The 19,010-nt window shown below is 40.9% G+C and overlaps 1 protein-coding gene across 1 annotated transcript in view; it reads right to left on the minus strand.

Moving 5' to 3' along the window:
* The window catches only part of espn (espin), a 37,480-nt gene extending 22,990 nt beyond the window's left edge, over positions 1-14,490 (minus strand). Inside the window, exons 1-7 of the mRNA XM_076090854.1 lie at positions 14,191-14,490; positions 11,775-11,968; positions 5,745-5,931; positions 5,187-5,369; positions 3,894-4,025; positions 2,647-2,905; positions 1,843-2,138 (exon numbers count right to left, since the gene is read on the minus strand). Of these exons, the coding sequence (XP_075946969.1) occupies positions 1,843-2,138; positions 2,647-2,905; positions 3,894-4,025; positions 5,187-5,369; positions 5,745-5,931; positions 11,775-11,968; positions 14,191-14,490 (1,551 nt within the window). The remainder of the gene's footprint in view (positions 1-1,842; positions 2,139-2,646; positions 2,906-3,893; positions 4,026-5,186; positions 5,370-5,744; positions 5,932-11,774; positions 11,969-14,190) is intronic.
* Positions 14,491-19,010: the final 4,520 nt, after the last annotated feature.

Consider the following 19,010-nt stretch of genomic DNA (forward strand, 5'->3'; position numbering starts at 1 on the left):
CCCTGAATTAGTGGCAGAAAATATTCTAATCAGGGCTGAGATGTTAAAGTACACATTTTCTAGAGAAACTACAGCAGGTCAAAAAAAAAATAAAAAAAAATAAAAAAAATAAAAAAAGAACGAGAGAGGCAAAGCAGTCATTTGTTTGGCTGCTTCTCACGAAACATTTGACTCCAGTCAAAGCAAATACAGACAAATGAGATGCGAGAAGCAGCAGAGAAAGCCGACAGTAAAAATCTAAAATGTGCGAAAGTTCTTTTACCGACAACGCCATCCAACAATAAGTTTAGAAAACAACAACTTGTCTACACTGAGCTGTAAAACGTCTACTTGTTGTGAGATTGGTCCTTCTGATCGGCTCCGTCCATGGATGAGGTTACTATTCCCTGTTACTATGGCGCCCAAGGTAGATTGTTTTTCTAAATGTATATGGTCGACACTGATCTTAATCGTGTGAGTTTGTACGCATGAGTGCATGTGATCTGAGCACTGGCTTTTGTTAAATTGATAATGAGGGCGAGCCCCGGGCTGGTCACCTGGGTACAGAGAGGAGAGGGGGGGGGGGGGGTCGCTCTAATTATTCTCTCTCTCACACACACACACACACACACACACACACACACACACACACACACACACACACACACACACACACACACACACACACACACACACACACACACACACACACACACACACACACACACACACACACACACACACACACACACACACACACACACACACACACAACTTTATAACATCTAACAACAACCGACTTTGCAGATCTAAAAACAAAGCCTCTTTCTGAGCAATTGATTTTATTTTTACAGCTCCTTGACTTTGTACTATACTTCTGCTTTCATATGAAACGATACATCACTGAAATCCTTTAAATTAGGCTGATTTAAAGATGTTACTGCAAATTAATATACAAGATAAAAGCCTTTTGCTTCTGTTACTTAAAAAAGCAAAATTAGCAAAAATATGTCTCACATTTGTCGTGCTTGTCTGAAACTAAAGCGACTTGTTCATACAACTGAACAGAGACTGGTATCGTTCTACCATCCTGCTGGAAGTCATGGCAACAACCAGGAGATAAATGCTTCATGAGGTGAAAGTGATCTCTCAGATTGATTATCTTTGTCGTAATTACAGTGTTCTCTGACCAACCCAATTACAATTCAATCAGACTAACGTCACAACCAGTTTTTAATGTACTTCACAGCAGCACCGAAATACCAGAAACGACACTGAAACTAATGTTGATGCCGATCTTAAATTGCCGCTCCTCTAAACACACTTTTGAGTGATCTGTAGCCAGATTAATTACTGGAATTAAGATCAAGCCCATCACAACAACCATTGTGTGTGTCAGGCGTGCCACGGTAATGAGCATCTTTGTTAGCCTCGTTAGCCATGCTAACACAATAACATCTTTGTAGGCACACTGTTACACAACAGCAATCGCCCGACTGATTAGACACAAGGGAAAATGGCAGCTAATTGGCAATTTACACACCGGTCCTTCTGCTTCTTTAGGATTTTTCCATATCACTCATGATGTCACAGACTCCGCAAAACATTTTTCCCAAAGCTTGAGGTATTTATGCTTTACTACACTGTCTGCTTGTCTTTACACAAACCCAGAGGGTGACACCTAACTGATAATATCTGCACAGTGAAACTTGATGGACGGGCACAAACAATGATCCACTAAAACATGTTTTTGCATTTGGAGATTTCCCTCTAGATGAGGAAATATTTGCACGGCCCTGAGGCTCGACTTACAAACTGTTTAAAATGTGAGCTCGGGCAGGAGCTCACCACCTCTGTCCTTACCTCCGTCTTGCTGGTGCTGCTCTCCACGTGACGCAAGTTGCTTTTCACCTTCAGGAACTCCGCTGATGTCGGCTCCTGAGGGGGCTGTGGCGGCGGGTAGGTCGGGGGTGGAGGGGGCGGCGGGGGAGACTGTGGGGGAGGTGGGGGTGGAAAGGCTGGTGGTGGTGGTGGTGGTGGTGGGGGCTTGGAGGCAGTATCAGCAGGTATCTCATTCTTTTTGGGCACGTCGGAGCCAATGTCTGGGTTTAGCATGTCCATGTACGCCTGCATGTCTGAAATGGCTGACTCTGATGCACCTGTGACAAAAGGGTAAAACGCAGCATTAAGTAAACCTTGCTTTACACCGTTCAAACATGAATGAGAAACATGACTTCCTCTTATGATGGTCCACCTCTCCTTCCAACAAATAATCTGCACACTGCCACTAGGGTGCAGCACCAGTGTACCATGCACCTGTGACATGAACCAATAGGAAGTAAACTGCTGCATGATATCAGCTTTACCTCAGTACATAGCTTAGGGTTGCACCATTGCTCTGATCAAACACCAGTTGAGGATTTATGGCTAAATGACTGAAGACGACAAAGCTTGCATTACAGTACCACTCTGATTATGAGCTGATAAAAATATTTTTGACCGTTAAGTTCATCATTTGATATTTCAATTTAGAAACAGAATGGGACATCATTGGTAATTATTTAAAATGAAATATGATCGTACGTTTCTAGCCACCTTGTTGGCAAAATTCTAGTCTAATTAGGCTAGAGTAGAAAGTTTCATATTTTAACTGCATGCATTGCAGACCTGTGTGTGCGACCGTGTTCAGCTGAGCGGGCGGGCCCCGTGACATTGTCAGGCTGCTCCTTTTCTCCCCAGTGCTGGACTGGCTGGAGTTGGCTGAGTCGTAGTTGGACAGGGAGCTGGATGGTGAACTGATGTCAAAGTGTGCCACCTGGCTGACGGGGGGGGGCATGGTGGTGTTTGGGGACGAGAGGCCCGAGTCCGGCTGCTTGTACTCGAGTTCCATCGAGGGGTCCCGCGACAAAACACGGTGCTCCACACTCTGTCAGAGGGTGCAGTTTGTGAATACAAGTATCATTACATTGGTTTTGTCAAACTACCCAAGATGTGGTCATGATTTCCACGGTAGTACAAACAATAGTCATAAATTAATTCTTAAGTAATCACTCATTAATTTAGATGTAAAAAGGTACAGCGTCATCACACAAGACATTCATTAATTAGTGAATATGAATTAAGTATTTGTTCATTAATTCCTAAATCCCACTACCTCTCAGTCCCTGAATACTTACATGAGGGGAAGAGCATTATGTGTTTAATGAGTGCACACTAATGAAACATCTCACAGCTGATCTAAAAGGCTCTGGGGCCCTCTGCTTTTCCCACAGTGCAGGACTTGGCTGAATGTCCCTAATGGGAAGAATACAAGAGGGGGGGGGGATATGTTTCCCACACACCAAAGAGAGTTCAGTGCGGAGGAGTTATTTTTCCTCTGGCCACTTGGGGTTATCAGGCGGTTGAAGCCGTGGAGTCCACTGTACAGAAGTGGTAATCGCTCTGGCAATTAGCAGAGAAAAACTGATGTCAGTCAAGGGACGTGTTGGCTCAGGGACAGCTGTTGCTTTTCCATTAGGCTCTGGGGGACCAACTAAGCTAGAATGTGAATTATTAATTATTATTAGAATATGTATAATCAAATGTTTGACTAATATTTTTGCAGAATTTAGATTATAGTCACGGAACATGACTATAGCTTTTTACAGGCTTGACAAAGTAAAAATATTTTTCTTTCTTATTTCTTTAATCATCTTGTTAATATTGATATTTTTAGATATAAAAGTCTTGAAGGAACATCCAATGATTTGATCAATAGAATAACCACCTGATCTTTTTCTTACTTGTGAGTTATTTCAAAGATTCAAAGTTGATGTAAATTAAAATACTTTGACCCTCACTGATAAATGCCCTCTAGGTGTGGCCTTGTCCACAGGGAGGTTATAGTTAGTCAGGATGCACACTGCGTCTCCTACCATGTTCTGCACAGTGTGCAGATACTTGGCACACTGGGAGTGGCCGTTGTATTCAGCCAGATCTGCTCCTGCGAAACCGTCCAGGTCCTTGATGCCCAGGTCCACCCCATTGACCACAAGGATCTGACAGCACTGGACGAGAGAGCGACAGAGGAAGTGCTAGAGGTCAGATATGAGTAAGTAAATCAGCATCAATCAGTTCAAATAAATTGGAAAGTATCAACATCCGTGTTGACAGAAATTCTAGTTTTTGCTAATTTACGCTACAATAGAGAAGAAAAAAATCAGCACTGTAGTACAGTATAAAAGAGATAAATGTGCTTCTTTTTAAATGCATTCGTTTGTTATTATATTTACACTTATGTAATGATTCAAAATTTTAAAATATCCATAACTATATTTGAATTATTTATGAGACCCTCGCTAGGAGGATGCAAAATATTACCTGATTGGTCACTAACAATCTCAATCATCTTGCTCATAAATGACTGTAATAGCTAACAGGAAATTAAATATCCTTCCTAAAAGCAGAATATTACTGGGGGAGACCTTCCTCTTTAATATGAAGCATTTCTGCTAAACTTGAACTGTACAAAGCATCTCTTTACAACCCTCCCTGTCAAGTGCCAGATTAAGCCGCTTGTTCCCAGAATAAGAAAGCTTTTTTTTCCTCCGTATTTTCTTGTGTTCTCTCCTCTCAAAAACTTGGGCTGGCACCCTGTACACCAGGCTTGGGGTCAGTTTCCTTTTGAGTTTAATTTCAAACCCTTCTCATGCAGTGCACATAACAGACATAACATACAAATGTACGTATCTACATTTAAACATCAACCTTGTGTTGAAACAGCTGACTGACCAGAATTGGATACAACAAAACATTAGTCAAAGTATAAGGTCAGAGTGTTGGTAAAGCCATAAGCTAGAGGCCATTTATTCAAAACAGATGGTTGAGCGTGAAACTCAGCGTGGATATGTGAGCACCAATAATCATAATGCTCCAACAAAACGGATCATCTCTGCTACTGCTCGTATTGCCATTAATATTCAAAAGGATCAGTACAGCCAACATTCTGCACAAAGTCACTCCGTCTTGTACGTTAATGTACACATTAAACACCAAATCTTTATTTAGAAGGCGTTTACATTCTAATATTAGCATGCCAGCTGTTTCACAGTCTATGGTAATGCAAAGTCAAAAGGAAGAGGTTTATGCACCTGTATTCTATTTCACTTTCTGTTCCAGTCTGACTTGAGCACTAGAGAAGTAAAAAAGAAAACAACACAAACGCACACCTCCAGTTCACCGTTCTCTGCAGCGTCATGAAGTGGGGTTCCTCCCCAATTGTCAGTGACGATCTCTCCGCCGTGCAGCAGCAGCCAGCTGAGCACCTTTGCGTGACCTCGACTGGCTGCAAAGTGCATGGCCGTGGCCCCGTCACTGTCCCTGCCCGTCAGGCTGATCTCTGTGAAATTCATCTACAGGAGGGAGGACAGAACTTAATACAAGTTAAAGTCATTGTCTGAAACATTTTCTGTGCAAATGAATAAAAACTGCTTCTGAGGACAAAGTTAAAGACCACTTTGCCTTTGCATAATAAAAACCTGTTCATGATGCAACAAAGTTCTTCTGGTGTTTTTAAAGAGTCATTTTGGTTATGAAATACATTGAAGAATTGGAGAGCTCAACAATATTAAAACAAACTAATAATCCAACATTCGTTTGCCTTATCATAGACATCTGTGAGTTCATAATTTACATTTAACCAGATTTGCATGTGGACCAAGGAATAAATAAATGTACTCTATTTGTTTACAAGATATGATCCATAGTGTACTGACATCCCAACATACCAGCCAGACAATGACGGTGTTGTGGCCCATCTGGGCAGCAGCGTGCAGAGGTGTCATCCCGTCATTGGCTCTGATGCTTGGATCTGCCCCACAGTCCTTGACCAGGTATTGGACGACCTCCAGATGACCCTCCTGGCATGCCAGGTAGAGCGGAGTGGCACCATTCTTAGTTTGGGAGTTGACAACGCTGTGAGGAAATTACACAGTAAAGTAAATAGAGAGACACGTGGATACCAAATATCTATAACGGAAGCCTGTGATTCCTTCATCACTGAAACCTAAACAGTTGGACAAAAACAAAAGAAGAGTTACTTGTTCACCTATTACTAACATACAAGTCTGCATCCATAGAATCTACTGATGCCCAGAAATAGATACCTACAATTGTGGATTTTAAAGACAACCCACTGGAATTGCATTTGTGATATTCAGATTTGTACTATCTCGGTACAAACGTTCCTGAATGAATGAAGGTTTTTACTAATTTCATGTCCACACCCTCAGTTGCCTCTCAGCTGTATGATGAAACACATTTATCTGAAGGTTTGGATGTGGGATCATTTGAAGGCAGCAGTTAACTGACATTGTAAACATCCATTTACAATGTCAACCTACGGCTATTTCGAGAGCAGACAGCAGTGATGCTGAGCCAAATCCCGCTCTCCTATTTCCAAAGGCCCTCCCGAGTAAAAGCCCCCTTGTTCCAGATCTTTTCAGTCACAGTGGGAGTTCTTGGAGTGAATGAGCGCTTCCCCACTAAATCTAAATCTCATAAGGGCGAGCTTTATTTGGACACTGACAAATGAGCAATGAGTCTCCTAAGAGGATTATCACTTCACTGGCTTTGCCCGACTTGCTTTGTGCTTAAAGCTGCCCACATATGAACCGCTCTGCACTGTCATTGTTTTCCTATGTAGAGGCGGAAGCACTACCCTTTGTGTGGAAATTGCCACGGAGCCCCTCAAATTTTAAATGATTTCAACTTTGACCTCGGTTGCCGCTGACCTTTTTTAACGTGCAACCATTGTAATAACATTGAATTAATCTGTGCTTTGCCTCTGCAAATGTCTGCACTATGTTCTGCGCCCTACAAATCTCTGAAGGCAGCTTCAGGAAGGGTTGCCAGGGGCCAAGGCAGACCGAGTAGTGAAGAGGGGCAGAGAAGGCTGAGGGAAAGGAGAGGTAGGGTTTAAGTGGACATGACCGTGCCAAACTTTCCCTTCAAGGCTAAAAGTCAGCTCAACTTAAGTTCCGTGACTAGAGAGCCTGTATGAAAATGACGTGGATGACATCATGTTCTGGTCCTAATCCTAACATGCTGCTCATGATTAATCAGGTCCTTTTCTGAGCCGGTAAAGAGATACAAATTCTTAAAATAACATCTTCTGTGGAAGTTGTTGGTACCCCAAATTAATTTAGTAAGACATGTGACTATGTTTTAGACACAGGCTTGTCTTTCAGGAAAATGTTAGAATAAACAATGGAAGTCTGGATGATGGAAGTTCCAAGCAAAAACAAGCACACTTTCAATATTTCAAAATAAGAATGGTTCAGTCATGAGGAAGTGGGCAGACAGGTAAATTATTGATAAGTGTAACCAAAGTGTTCACCTGCTCACTGGGGTCTGTATAGCAGAGAAACTTACATTTGTCATTAATCCGAACCACAAACGCTGTGAGAGGGACACAGTTGAGTGTTTTTGGGGTAAAACGGGGATGATCCTACGAAAGCACTTTGCCTTTTGTCACAACTCTCCAAAGTGAAGAGGCTTCAACAATCCACTAAAGAGGTGCTTTTTGAAGACTGGTGTAGATTTCAAAGAGCGAAGAAAGAGGTTAGCCTTGTGTGACGACAGAGCTAGCAAGTGGCACAAGGGGAGCTACGTCGTCAGTCACTGAAAGCAGAAAAAACACACTTTAAAGTAGTGGACATTTGATATATTTTCAGTTCTGCTCTGGTGAGTTTACCCCAGTAATTGTCTGTACAATGTCCCCTCCCTTCCCCCCCATGTACAGGGTAACAAAGACCAAGGTTATCTTCATTACTAGCAGAGTAATAGATGTCACACTAATGGTCTTCTTGCCTGACAGAGGCTTGTTATCTTCTCACTGGCTTTTCCTGTCTAAATAATGAAGAATTTATGCACTTTATTCAGCCGTGTGACCAAAGTTTATTGTGTATGATATTTTTAAAGACCTAATATATTCCATTATAGCAATTTACTGATTTACATAATGCACAGCTCTTTATCCATATCTTATTTTAGAGGCTACAACTGTTGACAGCAGAGCCCAAAAAGTACACTAAGAAAACAAAATTAAAACACGGACAAACACGTAAGCACAGCAGACAACATGCAGATCGCCAGTTTATCTAGTGTGTTTTTAAACCTGTAAAGGAGCATGTCATACTTGTTGTAACTTGACAACAATACTCTCACAAAGTGTACAGTTGTAATACTGTGGGCCCTTTGCCAGAAAGGATCTCAAATTGGTACGTTACATTGCATTCCCTCAGATTAAATCTCTTGTTGTAAAAGAGGACAGAAAGTTTGTTTTATCCAACTTGTACCATGAAGTTAAGAAGATTAGTGCTGAAGAAGTGAAAAACACCACTCACCTTTTAACCTCTTACTTTTCATGTCTAAACTTAATGTTGAACACCTAATTGAACCTCTTTTGTGACCTCCTACATGGATACGCACTGACTTTAGAGGCTCATACTAAATTTCTTCTGAACTTACCAACACAAATGACCTTCTTAGAAAATACACCTAGTGTTTAATAGCCATCCTAATCACTTTATGTTGTCATCTTTATTAATATTCATACTGTCTTTTCTTGAATTTGGGTTTTGCCTTGCTACTACATCAGATACTTGGATACAGGACGAACTGCCTCATTTTGGAACAAGGCTTTTACTTTGAAGGTGAGGAAATGAATGCTAGTATGAATTAATTCAATGCTGGACTATATGATCCATTTGAGTCACACAGTCCATATTCCTGTTTCAGCAACTGTTCTGCAAACAAGAGAAGTAATAAAAGACTAAATAAGAATTTAAAAAGTTTTCCTGGGAATCCTCCTTGTGTGTCCAAATAAAATGTAGACGGCTAACTTTATAGAAAAACCTAATGCAGAGGTCTACCCTTTTCAACTGCATGTTGGAATTAATTGCTTGGCCGAAGATCTTAATCTACACTAATTGATTGCACAACCTGTCTGTAGCCTCTCGCTCACTCTCACTCTTTTGTGTACCGAGGCTATCGACAGAGGCACAGCACATGGTTCTGGTTCTGTTAGATTTCTAAGCTACATCTGAATCGGTAGCTTCTTCGCCCGTCCATACCAAACTCTAAAATATCGGGACACAAAGCCCCATCTGTGCTGAGCCTATTAACACAAAAAGACTGATCGCTAAATGAGTACAACATTGCAGACAGCTGAATACTACAGCCTTCCCCTGAGTGCTTGTCTAACAATAACTATACAATGGAAAATAAATATTTGCAACCATCTCAGTGGGTACCGCACTTGCGGTTAAACCAAAGCTGACCTTTCATCACATTGTGTTTACCCAACCAATGAATCGATGTGATAGTGGTAGTTTTGTAGTTGCTGTAAATGGTGTGTCACCAATACATTTTAGGGGCAAACTCTTTTAGATCCTTGCATTTCTGTCATGAAAAGGCCAGATTGGATAAGGATATAGATGTCAAATACAAATATATTGGTACCAAGCCTTGATCCTCAAACCAGCCTTCAAAAGTCTATATTGGTCAAAGCCGATGTGGTCGAATGAGGTCTTGAAATAGAAATAGAACTTTAAATGATTGATTTAGTGTAATGCTGCAAAAGACTCAATTTTAGTCGGTGTTGCTTATTTACCACCTGTTAGTGTGTGTACCATTACCTCTGTGCAGCAACACTCTCATGTACCGTCAACAGGCTGCTGGTTACTAAACTGGTGGTGTAATTGAGGGGGTCATGTTGTCTTTGTGATTTTTCAGTCGGACCAAACAGACGTAAAAGTCGCCAATATAAATTTGCAGCTTGCAATAAACCTTAAAACAAGAATGCTATCTCTTTTTTGCAAAGTTCAATTCTGAACAATGCCCTGAGGCTCGAAAGCAAGCCCGTCTATTCAAATGGTTTTGTTTCCCTCATTATCTTATCGCCGGCTGGCGCAACAGTGTGTCGCCGTGGAGACGGTGGTAAACAGTGCGAGCAGTGGCGGAGAAGAGTGAATGGCGACCATGCTATCGGGGAGCCACCATGTCCCTGAGGCTCATTAAATTTTCAGCAGCTATACGCACCTGTGTGGGGTGCGACCACACTATATTGTAGGGGCAGAGGTAAGTGCCTGGACAAGCTGCTCATCCGGCTCAGGTCATCAGAGTCAAAGCAATTCTACTGACAAGGCTGGTTAGCGTAAAGAGCAAGGCGTAAATTATTTACCTTTTGTATTTCATGGTCACTGCTGATGGCTGAAGTAGACACCAGCAAAAAGAACATCCATCAGCTCAACGGTTATCTCCATATTTTCCTTTTTTATTGTTTTATAACCAGACAGGTGTTGCTAAATGCTAAACTGCTAAACCAAACAAGGCCAACAGTCTTACCTACTTAATGTTACCCACAGAGACCTGGTTGTGTACTGAATTCCCTTTAATATCACTAAAAAAGAAATGACAAATTTAAGTTTGTTTACCACTCAACAACAGCCATACTACTGAGACGCCCCTGAGCTACCTATTGAAAGAAAGAAAGAAAGATTAAGTGTTATACTATGGAGCTTTTGTTAAAATATGAAGAAGTGTTTGTGTAGAGGAAGAACAGCTAACACCTCCCCTCACAGTGTTTACTCCACAGCTGTTAGTGTGGCCCTAATTAACAGATAATTACTCCACTCCCCTACTTGGCAATGTGAGACTCAAATCCCTGTGAATACTTTTGACAAGAGACGTTCACGGTGATCTGATGGTACGACACTATACATCAAAATAGCGGTTCACAATGCCAATGCTGCATATCATATATATAATCTCATATCTCAACTGGTGGCCCAGATGTGTGTACTGAATCTGACAGCGCAGCTTTTTTAATGTTCCTTTTCTTGCTCGATATGGTTTTACTAATTTCCTGCAAACAACCTCAGTGCTGCTTAGAAAGAGTCTGTGGTGTCGGTTTGTGCTCAGTGCTGCTTCTCAGAAAGGACAATACCTCACCCGTGTCCGTCTAGTTGTACCGGTCCACACAGGAAGGTGTTATCTCTGCAGGGCACTGGTGGGTCTGACACTGAACTGATAAGGGACGATATTCATCAAGGGGTAATCACACAAGCACACACTGACACTTCTTACTGAAGCGGCAGCAATTAGTCAATCAATAGGGAATTAATCTGCAACTATTTTCACTCATCAATCACATTAATCGTTAAGTCATTTTTGCTTGAAAAATTACTTAATCACTTGACGGTTAAGGTTCTCAAATGTGAGAATTAGCCGTTGTCTTGGTCTTGCATTATAGTGAAATAAAATATTTATGGGTTTATTTTTTTCTGATGTTCTATGATTGTTGATCATTTGATTGTTGACAAGGCTCTCATACAGACTTGTGTCAACATTATGGAAATTATTCTGGATGTATTACATAAGCAGCACATGTAGGTTGTGGTAGTGTCTGTTTAAGACTGTTTAAGTGTCAGCATTCTGAAAACTGAATCTAAACAGTGGATCTAGTGCAACCTCTTTCAGTGACAAACACTAGGAGGAAACTGACTAGAGCCCACAATATTAAAAGTTGCCATAGCCTAAAGGCTCTTGTAAAATCTAATTTGCACTGCAGTTTTCACAGGTGAAGGAGATGTTGAAGGACATCAGGTCAAAGACAGAGAGAAAAAAAGAGATGAGTGGTGGATTAGGTACGAGAGTTTAACTTTATAAATATAAATCACACTGGCGGATCAGATTTTTAAGACGGTGAATGAAGCTCACAGACCGCTCCAAAGACAAAACCACATTGCTCTTACTTTGGGCTGTGCCCCAGTAGCAGTCGGAGAGAGGGCAGGTCTCCCTTGGCAGCAGCATAGTGAACAGGTACGGCGCCTGTATCGGTGGAGGCCCCGGGGTCCACCTCGCCACTCTTCAGCAGCCAGTCAGTGATCTCATGGTGACTGAAGCGGGATGCGAGGTGGAGAATGGTGGCACCAGAACTGTCCCGGTCCTGTCAATCAAACAAAAGAGGAATAGAGCTGAAATATGAGGCTTTGAAATAAAATGTCCAATTTTTTCAATAAAAGTTAATAATCAAAATAATTTCATATATTTAATCAGAGCAACATCAAACGGCCAACCTGTATGAGAGACTGGTGCCGCTCCATCAGTCCATTTTAAGAACAAATATAATTTGTATATTACTATGTGTTGCTGCTATAATTTAGTGTTTCCTGTTGAAATTAGGAGAAAGGGAATCAATCACAGAATCCCCTGCGCTGTGTGGGATAAACAGGTCATAGAAAATGTTCATAGAAGTTGAAGTTTTGTGTATTGTTGATATACAGTCGTCCTGAATGATTCTGCTGCTTAATTTAGTTCAATCCTCAAAGCTCTTTATGCTGTGATTTAGTAGCAGCCATTTTTTGAGCAAGGAAATAAGTCCTTGCTTAGCCCGCGTATAAACGCTGACCTTGTTTGTGAAAATATTCAACACACTCCAGTCTTCATGAGAAAACCTCAGCTTACTATAACGCTGTATTTATGAGCAGCATAGACCTACAATTGCACGCAACCTTCAAATCATCAGAGGCAAAAAAATAAAAGAGAATCTGAAAGATCCAAAGCCAAATACCTGTCAAGACTAAAGTGGTTATCTAACATTTCTAATTGTTCAAAGGACACAAGATCATAGCTTTTTCAACTTTCTCATCCAACCCTGGCTCAAAAACCAGATCCGTCTTCCATCTTCTTTAAAAAATGTGTTTATCTGTAAAATACTTTTATTCTTTCTGGCAAGAGATGGACCAATAGCCAACAGAAAAAATTATATTGTATTTGCACACTCTGTGATGTGCTATGAACACTTGAGTCATCTTATCACCAAAGAAGGCAGTGGAGTGCCTCAAGTGACCATCATTAGCATCAGATAAAATCAGGATCAGAGTGCAACGCACAGCAAAAGACACAATGGTGAAAAGTTAAAGCTATAGCATTGATGATAACCCATCAAGATTGCATTGCAAGTGGTAATTGATGTCAGCCCGGTATCTCATCAGTTAGTTGGTGGCTTCTCTGCAGTCAGCGAAAGTAATGGAGACAGTAAATAGATGTTCGAGCTCTTATTACTGCATTTCAAATTAAGAATGACATATTAGACAATGGGTTGAGTGCCCCATTTACTCTGTTTTGGTTCATCTGCTTGTGTTGTCTTGGCCTAAATTATTTTTGAGCAAGTACCTTGCCACTTGCCAAAGCGTGCTGGGATACCTTGCAGCATGCTCTGCATAGTGTAAGCAGGCGTAGCAAATTACGAATTTCATTGTGTTACTAAAGATAAACAACGTATTATAGAAAAATACTACAATAACAGTAGAGGCACAATGGCTGCAGGTATATATGTACACATAAACTTAGTGGTACACGAGGGTTTACTTCAGAGAACACCAAAGTGTATTACAGCTTTTACTGACTCCTTCAAGGTGTCTGCTGCATTCCTTCCCTGATGTGAATACTTTGCTTCTTGCTACCAGCAGAGACATGGAGGTGATAAGGTGATAAGGTTTAATCATGAAGGTATAACTAGACTCCTTACCAAACATCTTGCCCGCTATCGTATCAAACTACACCATCGTTCATCATATAAACGTCATTATGTATTTGTGTGTGTGCCCTTTTGTGCGTTACTGTGTGTGCTTTGTAAAAATTACTTTTGCAAATCCAGTTTTGCATACTTCATCACGGGAACACGCGACAGTGCAGCAGAGTGGATTTCAACAAACAGCAACAAAAGATGGATGATTTGTTTTTTGTGGTATGTCATCAGAACAGCAATTAACAAAAATGCATTCAGACCCTTGTGCGTGTGTGTGTTTGTTTTTAACCAAATGTACTTAAGGTCACCATGTTTGTTATCTTTGTATGTATTGATGCTTAATCTGTTATTGGTGTTTTGTTTTTTTTGCAGGCAGTTGCCATTTTAGAGCAGGTTTGCTTTTGTTACAAACAAACTACAGATCACCACTCAGTATATAAAACGATGGTGCAGAACCTTGTGGACTACGAATAAATGGTGTCATGATTCGATTTAAAAACCTATTTATTGGCACTGTGGTCAACTGACCATCTGTGGAAGTGGCTGTTTTGAACAGCAACACAAAAAGAAAAAAATAATGAATTAAGCTACAGTCCGCTGCCCTGCATCATGTACAACTAAGGCTTAAGACCACTCACCTCTGGCCGACATCCACCCTGGGTCAGCAGCCACTGTAAGCAGGCCAGGTTGCCGGTGGCTGCCGCGTCATGCGCCGGGCTTGCCCCGTTGTTCGCCAGGCAGTTACCCGCCAGCCCTGCCTCCTCCACCAGGAAGCGCAGGCAGGTTAGTTTCCCTGCTCGGGCGGCGTGGTGGACCGGTGAAGCACCCAGCACGTCCGCGACGTCGCTGGTGAGCGCTTTTTGCGCTAATTGCAATTTGAGAGTCTGCACGTCCCCTTGCCTTGCGGCGAGCAGCGTTATGTCCCCCTCCACGACCATCGCTGCTCCTGCAGATCGGACGACTCCTTCCTTTAGTGGCCTGCGTTGAGCCCGATCAGTTCACCGCGCTGATGGGGGTCGGCATTGTATTTACAAAGTTTCAGATCATGTCAGTCACCCGGTTGGTTTTGCGGGGAAACTCAGCAGCCGCTCCACCTCATCATCGCAGAGCCAAATGACCAAAGGCGATGACAGTTTCCGTTCATACACATTTAAATACGCGATATATTTTACATGTTGAAATACAACTCAGTCCACTGTTATTTATCTGAGCGATAAACTGACCTGCTTTCTATGTTTTGCCCGACGATGTGGCTCATTTATTTATCCGCGTCTTTTCTCTCTGGCGCCCACGGGATGCTGAACACCTGTTGCGCACGTTTTGGTGTATGCGTCCCACCAAACTATCTTTGTTTTAATGCGTTTATTCACCCTGTTTGCCAACGTCATGTGCCTCGAAGAATATTCCGCAGTGTTTTTCTTGCTATAGCAGATGGCGACATGGGACTCAGAGTGCCGGTTAAATAATCCATCAGGGGGAGGATCACTGAGCCTGTTACAGGTTGTTGCTTTCTGGAAATCGGCTCAGAAGTTAAAGGGCCAGTACGGAGAGGCGCTTCTTGGAGCCCTGAGTAAAGCCCACTGCCCACTGTGGTGGTGGGTGTCAGTCAAGTACTACAGACCCGCGGCTACTAATTTAGCAATGGACTTTTTGAACACACACCCAGTCTTGTTTGCATGCGGCCTCAACGGCATTAATTTTACATGTGGGCTCTGAAATCAGCACCGCTGGACACCCACAGTCGGTGTACACAGTAGAGGGCCATCTGCTGGCCTGTAGTAAAATTGAGCTTTTGGAAAATTGTTACACTTGTGGAATTTGTCTGTTTAGTGAGGGGTTGTCAAATATATCTTGTTGTGGAGCTATCTCTTATTATTATTATCATCGTTATTATTTATTTGTTGTTGTTATTAACTGTCAAGAAAAACATCATTTTCTGCTTCTGTGAAAATAATATAAAACCCATCTCTCTTTCCTTTTGTAACTATAGATCCTGTATATCACAATAGAATACGTTTATTCTTACTACTAGTAAACGTTTATTATTTTGCTAAATGAAATTGTTGTGGTCACAAAGAACCTTTAAGTCTTTACTATAACTGTGTGCACGAGCAGCTGATGCATACAAATCCTGCCAAGAGTGGAACTATTTACTTCTGGGAGATTAATAAAGTGATAACAATATTGCAATTGCAATGATTTGTTGTGATGTGTGCAGTTGTGGAAATAGCTCATTACATTTACTCAAGTAATTAAGTACACTTTTAAGAAAACGCGTCTTGAGTATCTCCAGTTTATGCAACGTTACCTCCAATCCACTCAAGAGAAGGATTTTTACTTCACTACTTTAATCTGACATTAGTTACTTTGAGGATTTAGATTGTATGTACAAAACATATAACCTACAATATGAGTCTTCATTTTAGTACCTAACGACATACAAACTTTATGCTTACAGATTAATGGATGTACGTAACAATAATCCAATAATTTAAGATATAACATGGGACCGTTTTATAATGATTATTTTTATACTTTAGACATTTGGCTGCTAACATTTTTACTCGAGTATAATTTTGAATGGAGGACTTTTACTTGTAACAGAGTAGATGTAAGGATGGAGGAGTATGCCTGCCACCACTGGATGTGTGTCAGAGATAAATGTACTCACTCACACAGTCAAATAACTCAACCTAAGCCATGTCTTACACATTTAAACCGTTTCTCTGCTCAGCTTTTACTTCCACTTGCAGTTCATAAATACAAGATGTTAAAAATAAACCACACACATTATACATTTGGTTTGATTTGACGTTGTCTTGAGTGCTTGATATATCATATAGTAAATACGCATGTTGCATGAACCTGACGTTGTGATGAACTGTAATACTTTTAATCACCAAACGGTGGCAGGAAAGCTTCATAGTCACCAAGGTACACCTGCACCTGCGGAGGTGTTCAGGTGTCAAGTCAACAGTTTGTATTGGTTTCTCTAAATCACATCTCTCACACACGTTGGGACATTGAATAGCCTATGTCCGAATAACGACATCATAGTAAAAAAACTAAAGTAACGTATATACATGTTTATCAAAGCTATGGCCAATTTAACTGCTGGCTTTTATCTACACACCATGTAAAGGCTATTTAAATTCAAGCCAGTTTACTCGTGTTCATTCTTGTTTATAGGTCAATGTATATTTGGCGCGTTCTTATATTTTCACAGGATCTTTTGAGAGCTAACATCATAATAAGAAAACTTGCATCCTCACACCAGGTTCCGCACTTTCTGCCTCTTCACACTGTCAGATTAGGTTGATTGATTTTTGCGCTTAAGCGGCTTCTGCCTGATGTGGGTGGGTTTGCTGTAATGGAGGGGGGTGGGTTAGTCTCGTGCTCGGCGCGTGCCTCTCCGGCCCATCTGTTGCACTGGTCCAACTGTCATAGACACCACGCGCCGATTTAGGGGGAGGTGAGGGGGGAATTCCCACGAGTGGTCTGACTAATGGTACAATTCCCTAAAGGACGTGGACAATAACTTCCTAACACGATTTAGTGGGCACTCCATCACTGCCATTATAGCATAATACATAGCCTATCTTATGTTACAGGAATGATAGGCGATATAAACAAATATGTAGCATAGCCTACAGGCCTCTATGATGAGGCTTATTTGAGCAACAACCTAATGCATCTTATTTTGTGGAATATATTTATTGTTTTTCATAGTCTACATAGCATTTGTTATCATACCAACTATTCACTGGATAGTAGAAATACATATTGTGGATTAATTTAATTATCAAAGTGATTTTTTGTTTTGCAAGAGAAATAAATAATATAAATAAAACCACAGTATTTGATACCGACCCAGATTAAAAAAAGGAACTGTTCATAATTAATAGGCTACAGTTTGACACCTATATTTTTATTGCCATTGGCTATTTGTTCTGCCAACTTAACCATACTGTCTAAGTGTGTTTATCTATTTATTTGCCAGTCTACTAAATGAGGTCGACATGAAACGCAGAACACGTCTTTGGTGCAGCTGCAACCAGCTTTACAATGAAGGGTTGACACAGGATTTAATCATGTGTAGGTGATCTGGAGTCTTTTCCCAGGCTTCATCAAAGACGCTCTCACAACTTCAAGCAGTGAGAGACTAAATCCCTATTGAACTGGAAAGGGGCTGCCAACGGTTTTTCCTCGGAGCCTGGGAAAGCTGGGACATTTCTTGCACGCGTCAGACGTGCGACAGTTATTCAAATTAGACTCAATTATTCAGCGCGTGGGCCCCATCTGTTGTATGGTCACATCTGCTGCTGCGCGGCAACATTCAAATAATGACATTTTCTGCTCAAGTCCATGCTGCTTCTAACGTATAACCCACGGCCTGTTTGCAGCGGTGAAACAGTTCAATCCAGTACAACCCAGAGAGGAACACGAAACTCGTTGGTAAAAGTGAACAATTTATGATTTTTGCTCTATATCTGAGCTTTGAAACAGCGGACCATGCCTGTCACAGATAGATAATGAATTAACATTTTTATGACTGACGCACAACCATAACCTATTTATGAGAAGACAAGTCTCGATAATGACCAGACAATTTGATTTCGAGTTTGAATATTTGAGTTGATGATTATGATAATAAACATGGTAGTAGTAATAATATTATTAATGATAATAATAATAATGACAATAATATTTTGTTAAAACTCCATTTACCCCGTCAGACGTCATGGTTTTAAAACCACCTTTAAAACTGACAAAACAATAGTAGGCTATATATTCCTGTATTCATACAGAGCAGGTCCTCGCGCCCATCTGCAACTGCCGAGCTGGGTGGCGCGTGCCCTAATTGCTTTTGCTTGAGTAAACCTGGGCGCGTGCTGGGAGGATGCCTTCAGTCTATGATAAACCACGGAGAGAAGCGTGTATGATCTAACATATTAACAATATTGAATCAGCTATATGTTTACTTAATGCAACATAAAGAATACAATTCACATAAGAGGCATACATTGTTCATAAAAACAGAGACTGGACAAAATCAACTTTATTAAGCAGCTGAAAGAAGACCAACACACACAACGAGAGGAAATCGCTTTATTTATCCTTTTCCACCCTCCCATCTCCAAAATATTATTGCATAATTTAATCTTATCCTAACTAGTCTTTTGGATTGGCATATCTGGAACTAAAAATGCATTTCTTTTTTTGTAATTTTTTATTTTTGGACAGCAGCTTAGATTACAAAGTATACATCATATTCAATATATGCCGTCCACAGTTTTCCAAAATTGGGTAACTTAAAAATAATCAAATTTAAGCCAGGAAAACATCTTAAAGCAGTCTTTTGTAAAGTATTCTCTGCATGGAGCATTAAGAAGTTGATATTATACCTACATATGGCAATCTTATTGTAAATGTAATACATTTTATATTTACATTTTTA

Source organism: Anarhichas minor, unplaced genomic scaffold (assembly GCF_050575085.1).
Source record: "Anarhichas minor isolate MPS153535 unplaced genomic scaffold, ASM5057508v1 ptg000003l, whole genome shotgun sequence".
NCBI lineage: Eukaryota > Metazoa > Chordata > Actinopteri > Perciformes > Anarhichadidae > Anarhichas > Anarhichas minor.